At 52.8% G+C, this 22,215-nt stretch overlaps 9 protein-coding genes across 9 annotated transcripts; 2 read left to right on the top strand and 7 right to left on the bottom strand.

Moving 5' to 3' along the window:
* Positions 1-5: 5 nt before the first annotated feature.
* Positions 6-2,497, bottom strand: QC763_0045730 (uncharacterized protein). Its single transcript, XM_062905681.1, has 3 exons — positions 639-2,497; positions 334-578; positions 6-265 (listed from the first exon to the last, which is right to left on the bottom strand). Exons 1-3 carry the CDS (start codon positions 1,552-1,554, stop codon positions 125-127), a joined length of 1,302 nt encoding a protein of 433 aa, XP_062767681.1. The 5' UTR covers positions 1,555-2,497; the 3' UTR covers positions 6-124.
* Positions 1,393-3,266, top strand: QC763_0045720 (uncharacterized protein; the record flags this gene model as incomplete). Its single annotated transcript, XM_062905680.1, has 1 exon — positions 1,393-3,266. The coding sequence occupies exon 1, from the start codon at positions 1,536-1,538 to the stop codon at positions 3,264-3,266; it is 1,731 nt and encodes a 576-aa protein (XP_062767680.1). The 5' UTR covers positions 1,393-1,535.
* Positions 2,628-5,054, bottom strand: RMS1 (Ribosomal lysine N-methyltransferase 4). The gene is made up of 3 exons (XM_062905132.1): positions 4,858-5,054; positions 2,961-4,795; positions 2,628-2,878 (listed from the first exon to the last, which is right to left on the bottom strand). Exons 1-2 carry the CDS (start codon positions 5,000-5,002, stop codon positions 3,453-3,455), a joined length of 1,488 nt encoding a protein of 495 aa, XP_062767679.1. The 5' UTR covers positions 5,003-5,054; the 3' UTR covers positions 2,628-2,878; positions 2,961-3,452.
* A 1,520-nt stretch (positions 5,055-6,574) lies between these two features.
* On the top strand, positions 6,575-9,642 carry QC763_000620 (uncharacterized protein). The gene is made up of 4 exons (XM_062905130.1): positions 6,575-8,231; positions 8,295-8,923; positions 8,976-9,040; positions 9,097-9,642. Exons 1-4 carry the CDS (start codon positions 7,872-7,874, stop codon positions 9,555-9,557), a joined length of 1,515 nt encoding a protein of 504 aa, XP_062767678.1. The 5' UTR covers positions 6,575-7,871; the 3' UTR covers positions 9,558-9,642.
* A 170-nt stretch (positions 9,643-9,812) lies between these two features.
* On the bottom strand, positions 9,813-11,007 carry QC763_000610 (uncharacterized protein). The gene is made up of 3 exons (XM_062905125.1): positions 10,703-11,007; positions 10,432-10,632; positions 9,813-10,380 (listed from the first exon to the last, which is right to left on the bottom strand). The coding sequence occupies exons 1-3, from the start codon at positions 10,861-10,863 to the stop codon at positions 9,858-9,860; spliced, it is 885 nt and encodes a 294-aa protein (XP_062767677.1). The 5' UTR covers positions 10,864-11,007; the 3' UTR covers positions 9,813-9,857.
* A 148-nt stretch (positions 11,008-11,155) lies between these two features.
* Positions 11,156-13,182, bottom strand: MUP3 (low-affinity methionine permease; the record flags this gene model as incomplete). Its single annotated transcript, XM_062905122.1, has 4 exons — positions 11,156-11,450; positions 11,512-11,909; positions 11,966-12,699; positions 12,771-13,182. 4 exons carry the CDS (start codon positions 13,180-13,182, stop codon positions 11,297-11,299), a joined length of 1,698 nt encoding a protein of 565 aa, XP_062767676.1. The 3' UTR covers positions 11,156-11,296.
* Positions 13,183-13,592: 410 nt separating this feature from the next.
* QC763_000590 (uncharacterized protein) lies at positions 13,593-15,168 on the bottom strand (the record flags this gene model as incomplete). Its single annotated transcript, XM_062905120.1, has 3 exons — positions 13,593-13,924; positions 13,977-14,318; positions 14,370-15,168. The coding sequence occupies 3 exons, from the start codon at positions 15,166-15,168 to the stop codon at positions 13,593-13,595; spliced, it is 1,473 nt and encodes a 490-aa protein (XP_062767675.1).
* A 702-nt stretch (positions 15,169-15,870) lies between these two features.
* Positions 15,871-18,002, bottom strand: QC763_000580 (uncharacterized protein; the record flags this gene model as incomplete). Its single annotated transcript, XM_062905119.1, is given in 3 exon segments — positions 15,871-17,242; positions 17,306-17,686; positions 17,703-18,002. The coding sequence occupies 3 exon segments, from the start codon at positions 17,738-17,740 to the stop codon at positions 15,871-15,873; spliced, it is 1,791 nt and encodes a 596-aa protein (XP_062767674.1). The 5' UTR covers positions 17,741-18,002.
* A 306-nt stretch (positions 18,003-18,308) lies between these two features.
* QC763_000570 (uncharacterized protein) lies at positions 18,309-22,158 on the bottom strand. The gene is made up of 3 exons (XM_062905118.1): positions 20,294-22,158; positions 19,492-20,242; positions 18,309-19,437 (listed from the first exon to the last, which is right to left on the bottom strand). The coding sequence occupies exons 1-3, from the start codon at positions 20,655-20,657 to the stop codon at positions 18,636-18,638; spliced, it is 1,917 nt and encodes a 638-aa protein (XP_062767673.1). The 5' UTR covers positions 20,658-22,158; the 3' UTR covers positions 18,309-18,635.
* Between the last annotated feature and the right edge of the window lie 57 nt (positions 22,159-22,215).

The raw sequence follows: 22,215 nt of genomic DNA, 5'->3' as shown, positions 1-22,215 counted from the left end.
ACGTTTGGGGTTCATTGCAAGTCACTGGAGAGGGCATTGTCCAGCCATTTCGATATTGCCGCCCGCCCAATAAACTATAATACAAGATTATACACGATGCCACTCGCCTCGGCCCTTACAGCTGTTAAGCCAGTCTCCTTAGTATTCTGTCGCGGACAACGCGATGCGCGGCTTCGGCGCCATTTTGAAGAGAAACGGCGCCGACGATGGCCAAGACTGATGTGTTGAGTACCGAAGCAATACCCGAGAGTTCGAGGTTTTCAGGCTGCCAGACAGAGTTTATTCGTTAGTCGATTCAGTCAGGGCACTGGCAACGGGGGAGAAGAGCTATACCATCTTGGGTTTCCACCGGGTGATTTCACCCAGACCAACATCAAAGGCGAGTTTGGCAATCTTTTCCATGCTTACTACGTCCCAGGGTTGTCTTGCATACAGCTTGTCGACATTCGCGAGAGCAGGGTGCTGGAACGGCTCGCGGCCATGTTCGTCAGAGAAGGTGATTGCTTCTTGGGCCGCATCCCCAGGGAGCGGATTTGCGAGGATACTTCGCATAGTTTCTAGGGCGAGGACTTGACGACCTGGGGTGAACACTGGAATCAGCACTAAAACAAGTCATGACGAAGAATGGGCCGGCGCACCATAATAGGCCAGTCTCGTGTTGAAGCCTCTCCTTCCTTGGTCGAAACTCTTGTGTGTTACAGCCAGCCACTTGATCTCGTCGGGCAACATCTTGTCGCCGTTCTTGCCCAGGAACCGGTTGTAAACGGCATCGACCTTTTCTGGGTCCTCGTTTACGTGCCATATCTTGCGCGCGGGGTTCTTGACAATGTTGATGGAAAAGCCGGGGCCCTTCATTCGTTCTGGGGTATAAGACCATCGCGGGCGACGTTCCGAGGAGGAGGCCCCGGAGGCTGATTGGATATCGGCCGTGGTTGGTGTTGATGTCGGTGTCGTCTCTGTCGACATTTGGCGGGCAGATAGGCCCATACTGCTGGCAACCGACGATGGTGGGGGCCGGGTGCATCTTGCCAGAGCCTTGGAGGCCGACGAGACGGACGCCCGCGCGGGATTGAGAGCCATGGTGTTGTTGGCTGCTGGGGTTTCGTCGGGCGGGACTGGTTCGTCAAAGGTGCAATGGCCAGCTACAGGTCGTGGTGTTGTTTGTCTTGCTGCTTCCAAGCACATGCGCCGGGCACTCCAACAATCGCGCTGTAATTTTTTTCCGTCCTCACGGTTTCCCCGGCCAAAGCTGCAATGCGCTTCTGTTGCCAAGCGGCTGAACTTCGGCGCCGGCTCAGCCCGACAACCCCACACCGAAGCCCCACTGCTGCAAGGGATGTGCGGGGCAAAACAAACCTTTTCCATTGGCCAATGCAGTTGGATGCCAAGCGGCCCACGCGACCAGGCTTGATCCCCAGCACGCCAGGCACGCCTGCTCCAGCTCCAGCTCCAGCTCCCTGGGCTCCATCTTGTCTCCCACGGCACTGCATTGGAACCTGGGATACCACTTCGTCTCCAGGGCCTCGACCACCACAATGTCTTCGTCCACCACATCCTCGACCTTCAGACGTGCCTTCAAGAGTGTGACTCCGACTCCAACCAGCACCGACACCCTTCGCGATCGACTCGCTGCCGTGTTGCCTCACGGCTTCAAGTTTGCCGTTTACCACCTCTCGACGCCCCCGACCAAGACCGAACCTCTCTGCTCGGCCCCACCAGACGAACGGCCAGACAAGACATTTGGCGAAAGCCACTTCCTGGCCATCTCAATAGATCGCGACCACGATGCGCCTGCCTTCTTAAAGCGCGCTTCGCCCGGTGCCGACGAGGCCAAAGCCACCGAGCCCAGAGCCCAGGTGTTGGTCTTTGCTGTCGAGATCTTCATCTTCACGACAGCCTACTCGACCACGCTGTTCGTGGGCAAGGCGGACTCGACTGGCTACCTGCATCTTCTCAAGCTCCCCAAGGGCACCTCATCGCCCACCCGCCAAGTGACAGCCATATTCCTCGCCTACCTGATCGAACATCGTCGACGCAAGAACACACAGACCATCGTGAACCTCTTTGCCCGCGCCCAGTCGCAGTATCTGTTTCCAGGTAGCGTGCAAAATGACGGCAAGCATATTCTCGACGACCGGGGCCTGGTCAAATGGTGGTGCAGAGTGCTCAACCCGCTGATGGAGGGCTTGAGAGGGGAGGCGTGGGGAACCCCGAAAGGGTACCTCCTCGTCCCGGGTCTGGAGGAGACTGACACGATGGCCTTTGTTCCACGGACAGCTACGAGCGCAGACAACTGGGTTATCGGCCATCCCTTGGAAAAGATATCCCATTACGTCGACGAGTTCGACTGGGTGCCGCCGCGCTGCCTGATTCCGCGCTACCCCGACGACCCCAAATCCCGGTTTCGCGACGAGCTGGACGAGGAGGTCTCCAAACGCAAGCAGGGAATATGGAAGTGGGCGAGCGTCAAAAATCTTGACCAGTTCTGGGAAATGATGTCGTTTCGCCAGGAGTGCTCAAGCGGACGGCTCACTGGTTTTATTTGGCTAGTTTTTAACCCCACCAAGAAGGATACTGCCGCCCAAGCAAAGACTACCACGTCCACTTCGTCATTTGACGCGCCATTCTCGTCTCACAACCCACCCTCCACACCTCCCCGTCGGCGCGTGGATATCCTCGCTCAGACTCCCCGCTCCAATAGAGGCAGCCCGCTGAAACAAGATTTGGATGGTTCGCCCCCGCGACCGGATCGTCGCAAGAAAAAGGACAAGTTGAAGAGAAAGAAGAAGAAGCTGACGGGCCCCATCATATCGCGACCGCCCAAGGTGAAGCGCCAGCTCCGCAACTATCTACTCGACCGACCGACGTCGACAAAGTACTATTACTGGCCCCCAGAAGGACGGGGTGCCAAAGTGGTCAGCGAGTCGGAATACAAGAGGGATATCGAGCTTCTGTTGCACCTGGACTTTTCGACACTGGACAAGGCGGTGGGAAGTTCTCGGCGCTGGATCAGCCAGGCAGGCGTTGGCGCTGATGAGTGGGGTGCTTCGGTTCTCGGTAAGGCTAAGACACAAGGAAACCTTTTTGGGAGTGTGAGCAGTGGTAATCAGGGGGCCGTCGTGACCAACTTGACAGGACTAGTGCGCAGGAAAAGGCCATCACAAGAGACAGGGCAAAGCACGGCAGGCTCTAATGAGAGCGGGCCAATCTCCATCAATGTTCTTGATGCGGGGTGGATACGAAAGAAGCCAAAGGACAAGGCATGACCTGCTTTGAGATGGCTTGCAGTCTTGGGACATGTTTGACATCCATGGCTAGGGTTCAGGAACGACCATGTTGGCGTTTTCCTTTCTTTTCATAATCTGGCTTACCTTACACCGATCAGAGGCACTGCCAATGGGCACACCTTGTCAACGATATCATCTTAATAATTTATTAACTTTTCCACATAGTTATATTCTCCTCCTCTTCGCCGCCCTCCCTTCGTCTTGTGGCTGATCCACGGGTCTGTTTCTCAGCTCCTCGAGCTGCGTGGTGATCCACGCTCGTGCTTCTCTTAGAACAAGCTTCTCCCCCCGGCGCACCCACACAGCCATCTTTTCTCGTTGGTCGGACGGATTAGCACTGAGGAGCTGATCATCCTGCTCTAGTGTGGTACCGTATTCCCTTTCTCTCTGCGTCACAGCCTCCAATATGGTTTCTAGGTATAACCTCTTTCTCCAGTCCTTGTCGTTCAGTGCGCGAAGGGCCATATCGTTTTTGCTGTCGGTTATTTTTTTGCAGGCCTTTAGACAAAGCTTGAACTGCTCACCGAGCTCGTCCGGGAGAGAGGTAAACTCGGCCGGCTCTTCCAACAACCCTGTGGACGAAGGATCCGGACTCTGACGTTCCAGAACGAATGCCTCCTCAAACTCCTCGTCCTGCTGCACCAACGCGCATACCTTTTCCCAGACCTCTGGCTGGGCTTGGAGCTTGGACTGCAGCGCAGACGAAATGAGACTCCAAGACAACTCGACCACATCCCACCTGGCATGCTTCTCCGTGACGTATCCATACCGTCGGAGCAGCTCGGCACTCGATAGCGGGCCGTAAAAGTTGAGAATCTCCTCCCCCTTTCTGATGGGGCGGAGTGAGACGGCAGTCAGGGCATCTTCGGCGTGGTTGATGTGCGCATTGAACTCGGCGTCGGCGTTCAAAATGTCTGCCATGGGCACCATCCCCAGCATGGTTTTCCCTTCGCGGTCCTCCTCCCATTCGTCGTCGTTCTCCAGCTGCTCGGGGATCTCCATGTCCTGCTCAAGATCAAAGGCATATGACATAATGGTGGAGCCCATGCGGTGCGCCAGCTGGATGAGTTGGTCATGGGAGAGGGGCGTGGCTGACGAGGGGAAGAATATTTGGGGGTGGGAGCGGATGACAGGGAGGATCTTGGATGCGATCATCTTATCGGCCTCCTCCTGACCGATCCTGGATGTAACGGCAGAAGCTTGAAGGAAAGAAAGCTGCGAGGGTGTCCAGAACATGGGGGTGTTGAAGGTGGAGGGGAGGACGTCGAGGTAAGGCTTCCACTGAGAGGAGGACCCTTGCAGATATTCGTGGATGAGGATGAGGATCAGGAGCGTCCAAGAGTTTTGGTTGTCGCCATCACTTTCATCTCCAGACTCGTCCTCATCATCATTATCGAGGTCAAATATTTCAGGGAGTTTGTCTTTTAAGGGGGAGGTTGCCGCGCAAAGAATGCTGTTGCGTGGGATGGTGAAGAGAACTGTGTCGGCAGCAATGTCGGCCTGGGCGACTGTTTGGGTGTCTTGTCAGCAAAAAGCGCAAGATTGCAATCGGAACCCCAGGAAGCCTCACCAATACCCCGTCCTGCATTTCGACTCCTCAGATCTTCAATCGCAATGTCCTTATGGAAGGTTGCTCCCGGCAGAGACTGGAACCAGGAGAGAAAATGACGTGTCCCCTCCAAAAACCGGGAGTCTGCGTCGCTATCGACCTCCATTTTGAAACGGCTGCGATGAGATTATGAGCGATTGACTTGGTGGTCATTGAGGTTCTCACACACTCACTCAATTAGCAACAAATTTTCGACTGATAAGGGTGGATGGTGGTCTGTGCGTTCGGTGTATTTGATAGCGTCATGTTAGTCTGGCCGCCCAAGTCACCGACTGTCCGCCGACTGTTGTCCGACCTCTTTGACTGCAATTCATGATACGTTTTCAGCTTCTCGGATACAGGTATCCCTTTCATGATTAGCGTTCATCCCCTCACTCTCGCTCACCGGACCATTCGCCAAAAAGCCCACCCACTTCATCAACCGCACTACTTCATGTCAAAAAGGTTGTTTATCATGGGGTTACTAACTGATATATACGGTGCGATTTTCCTATATCAATACAGTTCTCCAGTCGTCATACAATGTATTTTCAAAAAAACGAATCCTTGAATCTTGCCATTAGCAGGAGTGTGCTGTCCAAACTGCATCTTCCAAGTCCGAGGCGATCAAGGTGCTTATACGCTCCCATACTCCGGAAAAGAAAGTTCTGTCGCATCAAAGGAGAATGGATACTCTCCGTCACAAGTACGAAAAGGCGCGGTACCAGTGGTTTCGAGGACTAGACAAGCTTCGCCATGATATAAGAAATGCTGATTCCAGACCCTGAGCCCCTGTTCACAAAGGTACGAAGGCACAAACGGTTGGATTTCGAATAACTCCCCGCCATGGATCTTGCTTATTCAATTGCCAGGACTTTGGCCTTGCCGTATCCCCAGTACGTCACGATGATGAACCCCCTATGCTGTTTTCTAACGATGACACTAAATAGGGGACTACGGGGAGAACGACGGTCTTGGAAGGGAGTCAAGTCACCAACACCGACTATGGCAGAATCTGGTGGCTCACTCCGCAGTGAATCTAGTCTGCTCCTCCTGGATCTTGTGTGGGTGACATGCCCAAACTGATGTGGCCAATGGGCATATTACAATATAGATCAGGGACTGGTAAGAACTCTGGATGGGCAAGACAGAGAAATGCATCTGTTTCCCGGCGGCAAATGTCATGGCCTGAGTACCTAGACATGCGGCTCGCTCCTAATGCATTCCGCCAACTAGCTGGCCTTGATGCTCAAGCATTGGTAGATGACAAAGGTTGCTCCTTTGTCAACGACACATACGCTGTCGATGTCTGGTTCTTCCTTCATGGCTCTGTCTGATAGAACAACAGAATATGAGACCCTGCCGCCTCCAGAACCTTTGACTTCACGGTCGGCGGAGAAAGATTTTTTCTTGCTGCCGCGGGACACTGCATTGAAAACACAGGCACCGAGGATCTGATTTTCCTCGACGTATTGCAAGTCCCCGAGTTCAATAATATCAGCATTGCTCAATGGCTTGTCTTAATGCCAAAGCAACTGGTCAAGGATCATTGTATCTTCCCGATTCAGTCATTGATGCTTTAGCGAAAGAGAAACCTGCCATCTTGACGGGAACAAAAACTTGACCACCCTTGGAGGGGGCGTGTCTGCAATGATTCCCTCGGTGGTAGCCTTTCCAGTGATAGCAAAATCTCATGAATGGTGCTTGCAATAGTAACACGAGTGTTGCTCAAGACGCTCCCCCATAGCTCGACCTCACGCACTCCAAGTGCCCATCAAAACCGACCTGCCACACCAGACACAGCCGTTGGTACAACCCAGTCTGCCTCAGCATAGCACAACTTCATTGAATACGAGCATGCGGTGACATGTAGCTCAGCAGATTAGACCATCCAAATGCGACCGTTTCTGTAGGCACCCAGAGAAGCAGGTGTTGCTGCCTTCACTCTGCCGGCGCCACGGCCATGCATTCATGAGACGGAAATGACAAACACCCCGGGTTCTTGAGCAAAGGCCCAGACCGCACAGTCCTTGTTGTCAATTGCAGGGAAGATGGAAGCTTATGAATGACAAGCTTTTTTAGGAAGGCAACGTTGAATGGGCAAGTCGGAAACAATGTCGTTTGAAGATGCGAATGCTGCCTCGCGCGGCCAACGAAGTGTCGTGATCGACATGATGCGAGAAAGGCCGGTCGGCAAAGTACCTTACGTACCATAGGGCAGGTGGCTATTGAACAGATTTGGTCGCTCAGTCAGGAAATTTCCGATGGACTTGCCCTCGTATAATGGACAAGAAGCCAAACACTTATTCCGACCAGCCTTAGGGCACTCGAGAGCATCTTGTTGAATAGAGGCAGGAACCACGATGAGGATGCTCCCGACATGGAGCCCGACCCAATCTGGAAGGAGGTAAAACGTCCCCGCACTTACTAGGTGGCCTCCTGCAGCATCGATAACGGTCTTCGCCGCCCGGTTGTGTCCGCCTCCCTAATACCGAACGCAATACCAAAACCTTGGCCTTTGGCCCTGCGTTGATTGCAGCACTCCCCCATACATAGAGCAACAGAGGCTTATGCGATCATTGTTGTACACTGGCATATTCCATCCCGGGAGTTTGGGTGTCGACTGTCTTGGCCCACGGGCACTGCACTGGGTGATATCATGCAACGAACGAATGTCGATTGCCAATCCTCAGAGACCCCGGCATGGACCAACCTATCTTAGTATTCTTGATACAACCTCCCCAAACAGGAAGGAGAAGTAAGCACATGTTGCACCGCAAAATCGATAGAACAGGCCAGGAGTCTATGGCGACATCTCCAACATTCGTCTGGACTCTGATCAGAGATGGGCAGCTACGATGCCGAGATGGATCCTAGCACAACATGTCTCGAACAGGAGGAAGGTTGCGAGACATGGATCAGGGTTGACACTACAGGAGAGAGCATCTTGTGGACATGAACAATCGCTATAAAAGCACCAAGGCTGTTGTTTTGAAATGCCAGAGACCTCTCAGCTTCTCTCTCACCACCTTCAAATCACCCTCGGACAACTACGGCAAAGCTCTATCATGAGGACAATCCAGCTCGTCACCGCAGCCATCACGGCCCTCTTGGCCCATGGTGCTGCTGCCAAAGAAGTCGCCCCGGACCCGGCCGTGGCCAAGATTTATGACAGTGGTGCCGTCCACGAGCAGTTGATGGCCAAGAAGCATGCCACATGGAACCGTGAGCTCAAAGCCGGTCACTTCAACTCCAAGAAATGGAAGTCGCGGGGCGGTGATGGTGCCATCCGCTGCAAGAATGGTGTTGCGGCTGTCATCCCCGGCGATGCCATGAATATGTTCAAGTGCAACAAGGTGTGAGCCCTTTGCACACCTGAATCCGAGACGGACGAACCACACTCTGACCATGCCCAACAGGTGGACTTTTACGATTTCGTGTCGCACGCTGATCTGGGATCCGCCACTGGTGAGGGTTCGTCCTCGTGGGGCTGGACCAGTCGTGATGGCCGTGAGTTTGTCGTCATCGCTCAGGCTGATGGCGCCGCCTTTGCCGAGATCAACAAACAGGGCAAGCTTGTCTACCTCGGCCGTCTTCCTCAGACCAAGGGCATTGAGCCCCTCATCTGGCGTGAGATCAGGGGGTACAAGAACTTTATCATCATCGGATCCGAGGCCGCCGGCCACGGTGTCCAGGTGTTTGATATGAGCAAGCTTGTCAAGATCAACCCCAAGAAGCCCGTCACCTTTGACCCCGAGAAGGATGTCACTTCCTGGTGGAACGACCTGCCCATTGGCCGCACTCACAACGTTGTTGTCAATGAGGAAAAGCAGTATGCCGTTGCCGTCGGCGCTGCACCCCGCACCAGCGCTTGCCGGTCCGGCCTCATCTTCATCGATCTCAAGGACCCAGCCAAGCCCAAGACGCTCGGATGCGCCGCAGGTGACGGATACGTCCATGACGCTCAGTGCCTGACATACCGGGGTCCTGATTTCAAGTACTGGGGCCGGGACATTTGCTACGGTTACAACGAGGACACCTTGACCATGTAAGTGCTTTAGGCGGTATTGTAGGACTTCCAGGGCTAACCTTTCTCCTAGCTACGATGTTACTGACAAGAACGCCACCAACATCATCTCACGCACCAGTTACGAGGGAGCAGCCTGTAAGATTTCACCGCCACCAGTCTTCCACGCATGTGCTAACCAGATTTTCCAAAAGATACTCATCAAGGCTGGGTCACTAACACTGCCTGGCAGGAGTTCCTCGTCCTTGATGATGAGCTTGACGAGGTTAACGGTGTCGGTCCGGCTGCCAGCGGGTATCCAATCACTTACTTTTGGGACATTCGCTCTCTTGAGAGCCCCAAGCAAACTGGCTTCTTCCGGAGCGCTGCTTACGGCATTGACCACAACCAGTTTGTCATTGACGGTCTCTCTTACCAAAGCAACTACGGCTCTGGCTTGAGAATTCTAGATGTATCAAGCTTGTCCAGGGACCCTACCGGTGCCCGAGTGAAGGAGGTTGGCTTCTTTGACATTTACCCCGAGGATGATGCTCTTCCAGAGGGTGGTATCTTGGATTTCGTCGGCACTTGGAGTCACTACCCCTTCTTCAAGAGTGGATTTATCCTCATCAACACCATTGAACGGGGCGCCTTTGTCGTCAAGAGGGCCAAATAAGGGGGAGGAAGTGTCATGGAATACAGTGTAATACCCGGGTAGCAGTAATTATCTAATAGCTATCAATTCCCCGTGCGGACCAGAAGGCTTGAAACTGGGCTTACAGCAAGGCTCCTGGAGTGCCAGTCGATTGACTTGTCTAGATGGCTGATAGTAATAGGTATCGATCGTGATTCTTGGACACAAAATATGCAGTCGTAGCAACAAGACAAGGACTTTGGGGATGGAGGAACATGTATTCAGTCATTGATTACCCAACTTGATCCATCTTCATCCGTTATCATCATCGAAATAACATTCCTAATCATAAAAGACCAAAGTCCGAACCTCGATGCTCTCCCTTGGTGCCTTATCTTCCTCATCTGGGTCAATGAACGAAGAGTGCGGCACCCTTCTTGCGACCCCCTCCTCGGTATCGAAGCACTTGATCAAAGTAACCTCCTCAGGGGTCTGCGCGTATTTGAAGTACCACTTGTGGGATGAGTTGGGCTTCACCACATATGTCTCACCGGCTCGATCAGGGTAGATAAGAGCAGCACCAATCAGGTCTGAGTCCGGAACCGAATGAGCATCAGCCACGCCCAGAGGGTCGCGGAAGATGGTCTTGATTGGACGCCAGACATTGATGATTTGAAACCGTTTATCAAGGAGCTCATCCGCCTCGTCCGGCAAGTGATAGCGCACCCTTTGGCGAGATGCCTCGTACGATTGGTCAACGTGGACGCTGCGTACGGGACCACGGAATCCAGCGTCAGGTGCACGGTTATCCTGGCTACCGCGGCGAATTGTGTGGTCAAAGATGTATACGCGATGGGCTCCGGTCCTGGCTCTGATCAGTTTTGGATTCTGTCTGGTTCTCGGACCGTAGACTTACGCATCCTTCAGCAGCTGCTCGACTTCCGGGTAATATTCGGCCTTGATCTTGTCATCGTCGGAAAAATCCTTCTCTTGGCTTTCGTGCCGGTAAAACTGAAATCCGTGACTGTCAAGCGTATACTTGCTCTCGTCGCCCGTAATATCGGTGACGACTGCGTCGATCTCAACACGAGGGCGCTCAATCAAGGTCTCTGGACGACTAGATGCAATTGTAAGCAACTGTTAATGGGCAACATGATGCCTCAAGGAAGGGGAGACCGTGGCCTTACCCAATAACATATGGGGCAGGGGCAGAACCATCGCCACGGTCCTTGTAATAGTTGAATTTGGTGTGGACGTTGTGCTTGAGAGGCTTGCCGAATTCTAAACCATGGGAGTTGATGGGCCCAATGGCATTGACAGCAGGAGAGGCAACAGCAGCTGCAGCCATGATGATAGGGAACGATGGATGGTGTAGCTGTGATGAGAATTGGATAGAGTATCGGATCCTCTTCTTTATATGTTGCTGCTCAGTGTCTGCTTGCCTTGATGAAACAATCTTTGCATTAGTGAGATTGCCGAGTGCCGTAAGACATGGTGGTTCTGGTGATCGTCACGCCATCGGTGACGCAACGAAGAAACGGTCTCGTTGGTCGGTGTCAGGATAATTCCGGTGGTAGCCGGGTGATTGTTCAGCAAGATTTTCAAATCTTTCCGGGACTGGTAACACTTTGTAGGACTGCTTTGAAATACAAAATTGATCTTTCTGGGAGCGATGTTGGTGCTTTCTGGATTTGGTACCGCAATCTTCCATCTTTACAATCGATTGATAGATACAGCAGCATGTGAAGAACCACACAGCGGGATCCTTTTATACTAGGTAGTCAAGTGGTGTGTTCGTCTTCTTTTGCAACACGGATGAGTTTTGTAATAGCTGTGCCATCCCCCAAGACCTCGGTTGTTTCGTCTAATTCGTATCCGCCTAGTTTAGGAAGAACAACGACAAGCACAAACCAGTAGAGAACCGCCAATAAAAGTCTACCACATCGAATCAGTCATGCTCTCATAGTTTGCGGCGTGCATGTCATCTGATACTTACACGGAAATGCCCAGCAATGCATAACTGACCCTGAACAAATGATCACCATGGCTCTCACCAGCCATGGGCATGAATGGGGCTGCAATCATGGCAATAGATAACACGATTCGTGCCCACACTGCAGGTAGGAATGCTTTGTATGGACGTCTCAGATCTGGTCTCGTCTTCCGAAGCCAAATGAGACCAAGACTAGTCGCCAAAACAAAGAACTGACCAGGATATCCTTCCACATCAAGAATGAAGGAGTATATGTTGCGAGCTGGGACGCATATCACCACCACAGAGGGGATGTAATGGACCATGAGTGCTCCCAAAGGGGCTCCCAACGGCTGAGAGGACGACCAGAGATGTCCATAAGGTAGGAGACCCTGGCGAGCAATCTCTTGGTTCAGTCTCGCCTTGAGCGTTGGGAGTTAGCGACGATCACCGTTCAGCTCAAGGTGTTGGCACATACCAAGGAGAATGTGACAACCATAACATTTCCAGCAGCCGAAATAGCCACAGCTAGAGGCAGGAAGATCCGCCCGGTCGTTTCCCCCAGCAGCCTCTGAAAGAACAGCGCTGCAATCAGCTCGCCACTCTGCTTAATCTCATCCAATGGCACAATGAGAAAATAGGCGACATTGACCAGAAAGTAGAGGAGACAAGCTGTAAACAAGGCAGTGGGTGCGGCTGATTTCAGCGTCTTGACTGGGTCCCGCACTTCGTTGAGCACATTGTTGACGTTTTGCAGTCCCGCATACGAGTAGAAAACCTTGAATAAGGCAGTGCTGATGATGCCCCAGTTCCAGACAGACCCCTCCCAGATACTATCCCAGGAAGGTAGCAGTAGCCGCGTCGTTTCGGATGGGGTTGTGGGACGGTAGCCGGCCAGGACCACCACGGCAGAAGCAAGTGTCATAAACATGATCAAGCCAATCTTGATCCAACCCAGCAGGTTTTGGATGAATATCCCCGTCCTAAGAAAGCAACCATGAATGAGGGTAATCAGCGTCATTAAAGCCACAGCGAGAGCCCGAACCTCGACTTTGTGTTCCGAGGGCTGCTTCCCGAGTGCGAAGAGGGTGTACTCGCCAAAAACGATACAGTTGCTTGCCGTGAACCCCAAAAGTACAGCGTGAACAGCTACAATGGTCGACGCCAGAAATCGAGGGCGACGATAAGTGAATTCCAAGTATACCTTGTCGCCTGTGGCAGATTTCAAAACGGACGTGTGTAAGTAAGGATGCTGTTGTTGAGGATAGCCGAGATTGACTTACCACCTGAGCGCGGAAGCATACATCCATATTCCAATCCAACAGCCAATCCAAACCAACTCAAAACGGCACCGGCGACCCAAAGGGTGAGGCTGAGACCGATACTCCCCACTGAACTGACTATGCTCCCCGGAGTTGCAAAGATGCCAGACCCGATGACCCGCGAGATGATCAAAATGTAGGCACTTCTCCAACCTAGAGTACGTCCCAGGACGGCTGTCTCGGGAAGCACATCATCTTCAATGTCTCTGCGAGTTGTCGAGATGATATCACCGCTTTTGGGTGTTGTGGACGAGGCGGATGTCGAGCTGGGTTTCTGACGTCGGTGGCCTTGGCTGATGTGGACGACGGCAGCTGAGGGAGGCGCTCGAAGAAGAGGTGTTGTCTCTCCATGTGAAGTTGACTGGTTAGGCATTCTGAGAAAGTAAACAGCTAGTACACACGTATCCACCTCGGGCTGTACATTCGTTCACCTGTTGCCAAATGTTTGTTGGAACAAAAATGTTGATGGATCGCGGAAACAGCATTTTCCACCAGAACCGGAATCCACGGCGATGTTGGATTTGTAAACCAAAGCGGGCCTGTTCCAAAAGGTTGCGTAGATGGCAATATGGACGGAATCGCATCAGTTTGCGTGTGAGGGACAGGAGATGGCGTGCTTGGCCTGGCATTGGACCGCGCCGCGTCACACCATTCATGTCCAACCCAATCCTCACCCCAGTCTCGAAAACCGGTAATTTCATGCTTGTGATATATACCTTGGACGCATTTATGAAAAATGTGCTTCCCGTTCCCATTTACACCCCTGCCTATTCACGCTGGTATTTATAAATACTTCGCCTGTTTCACTGTCGGGTCGTTCCTTCCGTCGTGCTCTCCCATGGCAAACTCGTTTGAGCTGCTGCTACTCTCTTCCCCCCCACCGCCGTGGTGGTCGCTATCATACCGACCATCGTCATTGTCACTGTCAGCCTGACTCTCGCTCTGTTGACTCGCCTCTTCCTCACTCGCTTCACCCGCCATGTCGGTAGCAGACTCATCTCCGTTCTCACTGCCGCTGTGGCCGTACTCAGAGTCAGAGTCGTCACCCGCCAGTGCTAATTCTTCTGCTAGCGATAATCGACGTTTAATGGCTGGTCTAACAAAGTCTTGGTCATCTATGGGATATTGGTCAGTTCAAGTCCATTGCGAGGTACTTGGCAAACATACTCTCTTGCTTGATGCCCTGTATTGTGTTTCTCCTCGTCATTCCTTGTCTTGAACCAATCTCTCCCTCCGAGTCCGAGGTTGGCATCCTCGCTGGGACTGTTGTGTTGCCCCTCGACATGCCAGCCCGAAGAGGACTCGAGGCATTGTAGGGCGGCGTGGGCATGTTTGCTGGGAAAGAAACATGTATAGATGGCTGCTGTCTTTGATGACCCCACCTCGACGGATCGTTGTTAGTAACTGGCCTTGATGACGACCGCTCAGACTCCAGCTGCTCAAGTTCGAGGGCACGTAGCAAGAGGTTATTGTAGCCAGAGTAGAAGTTTTTTCGCATAAGATCGAAGCCTGTCGGGGTTAGCGGTCCTACCTTGAATCAGAAAAGGGGGGACGACTGACTGCCTCCATGCAATTGATTAATTTCTTTGACTAGCTGGAGCTGACTTTCGGCAAATTCCAAAGAGTCAACTGCTACCCTGATGGCAGCCTGGACTCTCAACTCGGACTTTAGAGCATTGTGAAGGCCGGATGTTTCTTGCCTGTAAGATGCTGGAGGTGTTGGTGGTTTGCGTTTTTGTTCATGTTGTCGATGTGGGATAGAGATATCTTCATGTAGCCTCGGAAACTCTTCTGTGGCTTTTCGATGATGGCGTGACCTTGTCTGGTTGGCAGCTGGTCTCGCAAATCGTAACGGACTGGAGACAACACGTGTATGGATCACACCTTCGCTTGGCCGAGGTGTCTTTGGAGTCTCAGGCGGCGTCCTTTTCATCAATATCGGTGTAAGTGGACGGGGAGTGAGTTTAGGCAAGCTGGCTGCGGATCGCAGCGCTGATTCAGACCGGCTATGCTTCAGTTGTCCACCTCGTAAAGATACTTGTCTTGTCGGTGTCTGGTCTTCAAAAGCAGACAGGGTAGTTTGAAGAGAGGCCAGAAGCTGCCCCAGTGTTGGGCAGAGTATCTCCCCGAGGCGCTCGCCGGCTTTATCTTCGGGCAGCAATTCGAGGAGGATGTGGAGGGCCTGAGACAGACTGGATCCCAAGTTGAGAACAGCACCGACCAGCACGTCTTTGTCCGAGTCTCCGATTGGTTGGGGGAGCAACTTAAGCCTCTGGATTGCTAGAATGGGGCTTTCGGCAAAGGTATCGCGCCTGACAGAACGGAACAGCCATGCCCCCAGGTCAGGGAAAAGCGCCATCTCGAAGATACTCCCGCCGTCTAGTAATCGAGGGCGTACAGGCTGTGCCAAGTCAGGGACTGGGGGAATCACAGGAAGCAAGAACAAAGGGGGGTCCCTAGCCGCGAGGTACCGCACACCTAGGGTTTGACAACGTCAAAAGAGGAGTCAAAAATGAGGTTGACAGGGAAGAGCGGTGTGCCGCATCGATCCACATGCCACCGAATCTCGGCCCGCTGACTGGGTCACTGTGTGGGGTGATTGAGACACGCTAACTCGAAACTGGAAAGGTCCCCCTGAAAGCAGCATCGTCGGGCTCATCGTGGTGTTGGCTCAAGAAGGTCTGTTTTGGTCAAAACTGACCCAACAGAAAGTCGCACAAAAGATGCAATTTTCTGACGTGTTGGTCTGTGACACTTGGTAAGTAGAAGAGATGAACTCTCTGTCTGTTGATTGGTCTGAGCCAGAGACAGGGGTCGTGTTCAGAGCTGAAATTAGGGTTAGGGGTGGTCATGACACTGACACTGGCATGCGGAGGACAAGAAGAGTAAGGTCATGAATACAAAACAAAAGCTACTTTTCTTTCCCCTGGTATCATAAACTCCAAAACAGCCTGATTTCCCTGCTAATATAGGGTTTGTCGTATCTCCCACTCAACTTCAACTCCAAAGTCTGTTCCTATCCGGCCATCTCTTCCCTCTTCTCTAGGCATGGATCCAACAATCAGTGAGCAAACCGGAAATCCAGTCTTTTCAGGCCCTCGTCCTCGCTGTTGAGAGTATAATCCTCCTGTTGCTCCGGTGTGAGCTCATTCCATTTGGCGTCCCTCAGCTTGTTCCTCCAGATGTAAAAGGCTTTGACAAAGTAAAACTGCACAATGTTGTAACAGACAATACCAAGCAGAATCCGGTTTCCACGAACGTAAAACGGCCTATCCTCGTCACGGTAAATGTTGCTGGCGAGGATGTTGCCGCTCTGGACAAACATATTGTAAAGGGCAGCCGACACGGCTCTTGTCCGGACCGCGTTGCTGTTGCGTGCGTTCCAGCCGACCAGAATGGCGTGGCAGTAAGGGTAGGACAAAAGACCAGTCATGATTCCATAGCGAGCCCATGGAGAAGCATTCGGATATGCGACCAAGGCCACGAAGAAGGGAAACATCCAAATGTTGCTGATGGAGGAGACGATTGACCTCTCTTTGAATCGCTTGGACACCCAAGTGATGATGAGCAAGTTGACGGCAAACATGAACTGAGCCGGAATGGCCATCAAGTTGGCTTCAAAGACGCCAAAGCCCATTTGTCGCAAAATGAAGGACATATAGGTGTTGAGGGGCGAGGGGGGGATGTAGGTGGTCAAACCAATGAGATACAACGGCCACATCTCCCAGTCCTTGATGGTCTTCCAGAGGAGGACAAGACCAACACCCTGGCGATTGTTCATGTCGCCCTTGGAGGGGTCATCGCGGAGCAGCCGATTCACAATGATGGATTCCTCGCGGTCTGAAAACCAGCCGTCTTTGCCCCGGAACCAGTTACGGGTTTGACAGGGTCCGGGGGGCATGAGAACCCACGAAAAGGTGCCGATAAGGAGTGTCACGATGCCTTCGAGCAGAAAGAGCCACTGCCAACCACTCCAGCCACCAATTCCTCGCATCTTAAGGATGCCAGCAGCGAGAAGAGAACCGACAATGTTCACCGTGCTGAGGGCCGTCCAGAACCAGGCGAGACGGGTGGGCAGTTCGTTGGACTTGAAGAAGTAGGTGAGCCACAGCACGATGTCGGGGATGAACCCGCCCATCAGGAAGCCCAATAACACCTTAATGACATAAAATCCAGCCTTGGTCTTGAGGAACGCCTGCGAGCCAGCCACAATGGACCAGCTGCAGATGAGGAAGGGAATCCAACGGTCAGCACCGACCCTCTTGCTGATGAGCCCAGATGGAAGTTCTGCCACCAAGAAAGACGCCAAGAACAAGGTCTGGCCGTAATTGAAGTCGTTCGTGTCCATGCCAATCTCTTCCAGCATCCTATCCGTAATGGCGCGGTTGATGTTTCGACGATGCAAATCGAGACCACAAAACATGATCCATGCCCTGTAGACCGAATCCATTAGTAAGAGAATTCCATTTTGGAAAGAGTGTGTGGTAGGTACGTACCAAAGCATGATTCTACGGTCAATCTTCTTGACCAGCTTCCGCTCCTCCTCGGCCGACCAGGTAAAGCTGGGGTCGAAGCGATGTCTGTTCTCATAATTTACATTTTCGTATGTGGTGCGCCAGTGATCCGCCACAGCCGGATCAGAAAAGATGTGATCGTTGGTTGAGCCATAACCATCAGTATCAACGAGTGACTCTTGGGAGACTGAACCAGAGTCTGAGCTGCTGAGGCCCGTATCCGTCTTCTTCTCGTCAGCAAAGATCTTTGGCGACGGAGAGGCCACCTCCTTTGTGTCTTTGGAGTCGTGGTTGGTGGGAGTCATGTTGACGGCAGCGTTCCGGCAGGCCGGAAACCAAGATGGAAGATGTGCTGGGTAGGACCTCGTGCTGTAGGTACCGCCTGAGACACAGTTTGCATCTCCGCGGACGTAACATGTGGGAGAGGTTTATATAGAGCCAGGCCGATCCTCAACCACAACGTCAGCGTTCCCGGCCTCTTACTCGCCAGGGTTGCAGTTTGTAGCAATGTTGTCAACACCAGGAAGTCTTGCGCCATGGTCAGGATTGACAGTCTTTCCACCTTGGAGCTGTTATCAATGGCGCAATCTTGCACGTGTATGGCATTGTGTGATATGCGCAAGTTGCATTGCACCTCGGGAGAGTCGACGGCCACCGGAGCAGCCACTGGGATGTTGTCTGTTCTGTGGGATGGATTGCCACTGGGATCTTGCCCCAGATCCGGGGTATAGGTCCCGACAGACGTCCACCCCGCGCTTCCAGCCCTTTTGATGCGGCAAAGTGCATATCTCCGATGTCGTTCGTGATGTCCCTGTTGTTCAACGACCAGTCCGGACCTCAACAACAGAGAGAACCACTAGGACCAAAGTAGTAAGCACGTCGTTGGCAAAGCCCAGCTACTCAAACTATCATTTCTACACAGCATGGTTGCCAGAGGCTAGGATAATGGCGTGCTTCTTTCAACGACAACAAAAGCGGCATAAAGGGGAAGGGTTGGGGTTATCTATGGGAATTTTCGAGTCGCGTCAAAGACAGGAAAGTGACACCATTCTGGCCCCGGCTTAAATCCGCTCTCAACCGGTCATGTTTGGTGGGGGCCATGGTCAGGTCAGCGTGGGGGATGATATTCACAACTGCATAACCGACCATCACGTCATCTGCGATGCCGTAAAATGGGACTCAGGGGTAGCAGCACATTTCAGAGCCAAGGACGCACGAATCGTGCTGGCCATCCAATGTTGCAACTCATCGAGTCAGTCGTCTTGGTTCAAGCATGCCAATCGTATATAGGGCCCGTGCACACATCGACCCCCTACCGTCTCTCACTACCCGCTGGCGTGCTCAGGTCCCTCAGGGGTTCCTCATCATACTCGTTCGTTACCCCTTTGCTACCAGCCCCCGTCTCCCCATCGCCCGCAAATCTCTTTATGAACCAGGCTGGTTCAAAGCTCCCAATCATCAAGTACACTCCCAAAACTACCAGCCCCAATACCTGGAACGCAACGAGAAGGCTCACACCAACAACTGCGCCTTGGGTTAGGACGGGCTTGTTCGTCATTACCTGGCCCAAATCGACAAACACTTTGCGCGCCAACGTACTATCCTGGGTGGCGGCCTGCAAGACGGCTTCGTTTGCCAGAACCATGGCAGTCCACAAGGTCGTGTTGGGCCCTCGTTCAAACACTGAAAGGAAGTCGTTCATCATGTTTTCCAACTTGGTCGCGGCTTGTTGCTCTGTGATTCTGTCCTCTTGCCTGCTCCGGGGAGTGAGAACGGATTGACATTCCTTGGACATGCGGCGGTCAGAAATGACCATCTCGGCTGGAGGAAAGGCAGAAAACCGTGCCAGAGGCATGTTGTTTTCCGAGCACACCATCTGAAGCGTCTCCAGGGCGTCAAGTCGCGGGAGCGATGAATTGTTGGACGCCGTGCTGTTGACAAAAGCCCGAGCCAGGGTGTGGAACCAAGTTTGGTTACCAAAAAGAGCCTGGGCGGAAATCATGAGCGGCCCTGGGGCAATGTTTGATGGCTCGGTCGGCCCGAGGGATAAGAATGGATCGCTGGTAAAGTTTTGAACAAAATCGGGGCTGCCAAGCGGCACGTCACGATTAGGACTGGTTGATGTAAGCATCACTTTGCCGAAAGCCAGAGGGAGTAAGCAGACTTACCTCACGTCGACAAAGTGCCCTTCTAGGTCATCAAGCCCCAGATCAGGGAATGTGTTTAGCAGTGGCCCAACTTTCTCTTCGTTGAGATAGTTGGGCAACTCAAAGTACCCCCTTGTCGTGGTTGCTGTGCAATGGTATATTTTCTGATGCCTAATTTGCGAAGGATTTCGGACATCACCAGTCAAAACATTCCGGACCATCCGTATAAACAGATCTTCCTTGATCTCGCGTCTGTCTTGGCTCCTGTCCGGCCATGGCGAGCGTCCTGATGCCCCCGGTACGCAAACAGTCACCAAGGTGTTTGGTGATTCAAAGACTCTTGCAAATGGTCTTGGTCCAGAGCAAACCGGGGGAAACTGGGCAATCGCCTTGCAATCCGGAAGACTCTTCATCCGCAAAGCATGGCTTCGGTAGTAGCCCGTGTTCAATCTGGGGACTAATGAAACAAACATGTGTTGGTGGGAAAGATCCATTATGTCAGGCTCATTGGCTGGACGGAACCCGCCGAGTGAGGGTGTTGTTGACACGTCTGATGCCTGGCCAGCTTCGGGCCATAACTGTGGGTGTCTATCAGACTCTTGGGAGTTGACCAGGCCGTGTTTGACTTTTTCCACCACCCCATTTTCGCTCACCATCTCTAGCATTTGAGGTGTAGCGTCAAGAGCCTTAACACCTTGGCCGAGAAAGGAGGTTGGAACCTTGATGGTCTCATGGCTCACGACAAGAGTGCGAATGGGAGGTAGAATCAGAGCTGGACATGATGAGTTAGCAAGAGGATTAACGATCAGAATGAGTGACGCACTGATCATGATGAGGATGACGGCCAACCACGACAAGGCGGCATTGTCCCACAAGTTATGCTTGGACTGCGACCCAACACTGGCAGCACGTTGGACGACGGCGTACACGACTGGTATGGCGACGATGGAGGTGATGGTGTTCAAGATCTTGATCGCTTTGTCGTAGTCAGCCATGCGGTCCACATTGATGGGTTCAACCCCACGAGGTAGCTCTGTCCACGTCTTGGGATTTGATACCCAGACGGGGCCGGTGCTGAGGTCACATGTATAGACCCATGGTATCAGCAGAAGCGCAATGTACAGGACGGTGACAAGAACCAGACCGACTGCCCCGATGATGTGGCTAACTTTTGAGGCTGTTGGCATGGTTGTTTGGGTTCTACAAGAGGCTCGACATTAACAAACCACACGATACTGGCGTATTTTGTAAGAATTTATATACTATTGTCCCGGCTTTATTGTTCACACTCAAAATGGAGGGCGCCTGGCCAAGACTGGCGATGTCGCCCAAGGGGAGCTTCCTGAAACTGCATCCAATCATTGTCTCGAGGCGATGAAACGGCCACTGTCGTTTGGCATGACCCGATGATAACATTAGAAATTACCAGCCATACCATTCAGGAAGGTCTGCCCCTTAAATCTGGTATGCCAAGCCCCCTAGCTTCCGTCTTTTGGGTCTTGTTCTCCACAAGTTGGTGTTGACAACGTTTGGCATTGAAAAGCTCTGTGTATGTACAAGAAAACCGCCCTCAAGCCGGCATTTCGTATTTTGGTTTCGATGCCCACGCAGGATCTGATGACGAGAGCTCTGATGGTGAATTCGTGCTGCTCACTTCTACCGGCCACCGTTTGACTTGGGGTTGCCCGCGCGTGGGACACATACATACATGTGCACGCTCCGTTGTATTGGTGACCATTTACGTAGGTTGCGGGGCTTTGGCTCCATGGACTTGCTGCTCCCGCTTCGTGTTGCCATGAAAGGGCCTGGCCGCTGTGATGTTGGCAGTAACTGTGGTGAGAGCCATCATGCTGCGGTATTTGCTCTCCCGAGTCTGCCCGTCTGGACCTCCTCTTCCACCAAAAGAACAAGCCGGTGGCGATGGCAAGGACGCCGACGATGGCGCCGACAACGATGCCTGCTGATTGCCCACCGCCTAGCCCGCCGCCATCCCCGCGGAATTTCTCGTCGGGCGGTTCTGGATTTGGGGTTGGTTCATGTTGCTCGCCGGGACTGACGTTACTGTCATCCAGGACATGGCTTTCCGTAGGAACCGCCGTCGTCGGTGTTGGGGATGTGGTTGCGGATGTGGTTGGGAACTCTGGCGGGGTGCGGTCGGATTCAGACGTGCCGGGTCTGTGAACGATGCCTCCAGAAGGCCGTTCGACGCCGAGGATATTGAAAGATGGGCTGTTGGCGCCAAATCCAGCTACTCTTCCTGGCCTAAGGTTGAACCAACATGGTGTGCCAGAGGTGAAGTTGAGCACAACAGCAACCGAAGCGTTGTATCCTGGCACCCGTTGGTCGTAAAAGTTGCGGCCGCCTCCATCGCACCAGCCGAATAGCGTCGGGGTTGGAAATGGGCTTTCATAGGTGACGTTGATCGTGTCCATGTGTTGATATGTGTGGCCTTCGGTTGGGTAGATGAACCAGACATCATTGTGGCCATTCTGGCCGACCGCCTGAGCACTGAGAAGCGCGAAAGCGAGTAGCGTTCACGTTGTGGTCGCTGCAGGACCACTGGATCAAGATCTGGAGAAGAAAAAGTAGGAGTAGGAAGAGGGAAGGATTGCTCGCGAGATGCAACTCTCGGTCCCATCGATTTGGGTGTGCAGGTCGGTTGGGGGCGCCAAGATGCGGCACAGGCGGTTATTTCGCTTGGCGCTTCCTTCCTTCAGCCGATCAATGCAAAGGCACGACTTCTTG

This window comes from Podospora pseudopauciseta (assembly GCF_035222475.1).
Source record: "Podospora pseudopauciseta strain CBS 411.78 chromosome 2 map unlocalized CBS411.78m_2.2, whole genome shotgun sequence".
In the NCBI taxonomy this organism is placed as follows: domain Eukaryota; kingdom Fungi; phylum Ascomycota; class Sordariomycetes; order Sordariales; family Podosporaceae; genus Podospora; species Podospora pseudopauciseta.
The sequence above is the reverse complement of the archived record's forward strand: the minus strand, read 5'-3'. Positions and strand labels throughout refer to the sequence as shown.

Bases quoted from the DNA above. Each gene is read 5' to 3' on its own strand.
- QC763_0045730 (XM_062905681.1), bottom strand. From the start codon at position 1,554: ATGTGGTGGACGAAGACATTGTGGTGGTCGAGGCCCTGGAGACGAAGT. The intron at 579-638 runs GTGCGCCGGCCC...TGTTCACCCCAG, and splicing joins CACGAGACTGGCCTATTATG to GTCGTCAAGTCCTCGCCCTA. The intron at 266-333 runs GTATAGCTCTTC...TCTGTCTGGCAG, and splicing joins CCCGGTGGAAACCCAAGATG to CCTGAAAACCTCGAACTCTC.
- RMS1 (XM_062905132.1), bottom strand. From the start codon at position 5,002: ATGGAGGTCGATAGCGACGCAGACTCCCGGTTTTTGGAGGGGACACGT. The intron at 4,796-4,857 runs GTGAGGCTTCCT...ACACCCAAACAG, and splicing joins AAATGCAGGACGGGGTATTG to TCGCCCAGGCCGACATTGCT.
- QC763_000620 (XM_062905130.1), top strand. From the start codon at position 7,872: ATGCCAGAGACCTCTCAGCTTCTCTCTCACCACCTTCAAATCACCCTC. The intron at 8,232-8,294 runs GTGTGAGCCCTT...CATGCCCAACAG, and splicing joins ATATGTTCAAGTGCAACAAG to GTGGACTTTTACGATTTCGT. The intron at 8,924-8,975 runs GTAAGTGCTTTA...CCTTTCTCCTAG, and splicing joins AACGAGGACACCTTGACCAT to CTACGATGTTACTGACAAGA.
- QC763_000610 (XM_062905125.1), bottom strand. From the start codon at position 10,863: ATGGCTGCAGCTGCTGTTGCCTCTCCTGCTGTCAATGCCATTGGGCCC. The intron at 10,633-10,702 runs GTAAGGCCACGG...AATTGCATCTAG, and splicing joins CCTGCCCCATATGTTATTGG to TCGTCCAGAGACCTTGATTG. The intron at 10,381-10,431 runs GTAAGTCTACGG...GATCAGAGCCAG, and splicing joins GAGCAGCTGCTGAAGGATGC to GACCGGAGCCCATCGCGTAT.
- QC763_000570 (XM_062905118.1), bottom strand. From the start codon at position 20,657: ATGCCAACAGCCTCAAAAGTTAGCCACATCATCGGGGCAGTCGGTCTG. The intron at 20,243-20,293 runs GTGCGTCACTCA...CATCATGTCCAG, and splicing joins CGTCATCCTCATCATGATCA to CTCTGATTCTACCTCCCATT. The intron at 19,438-19,491 runs GTAAGTCTGCTT...TACATCAACCAG, and splicing joins GGGCACTTTGTCGACGTGAG to TCCTAATCGTGACGTGCCGC.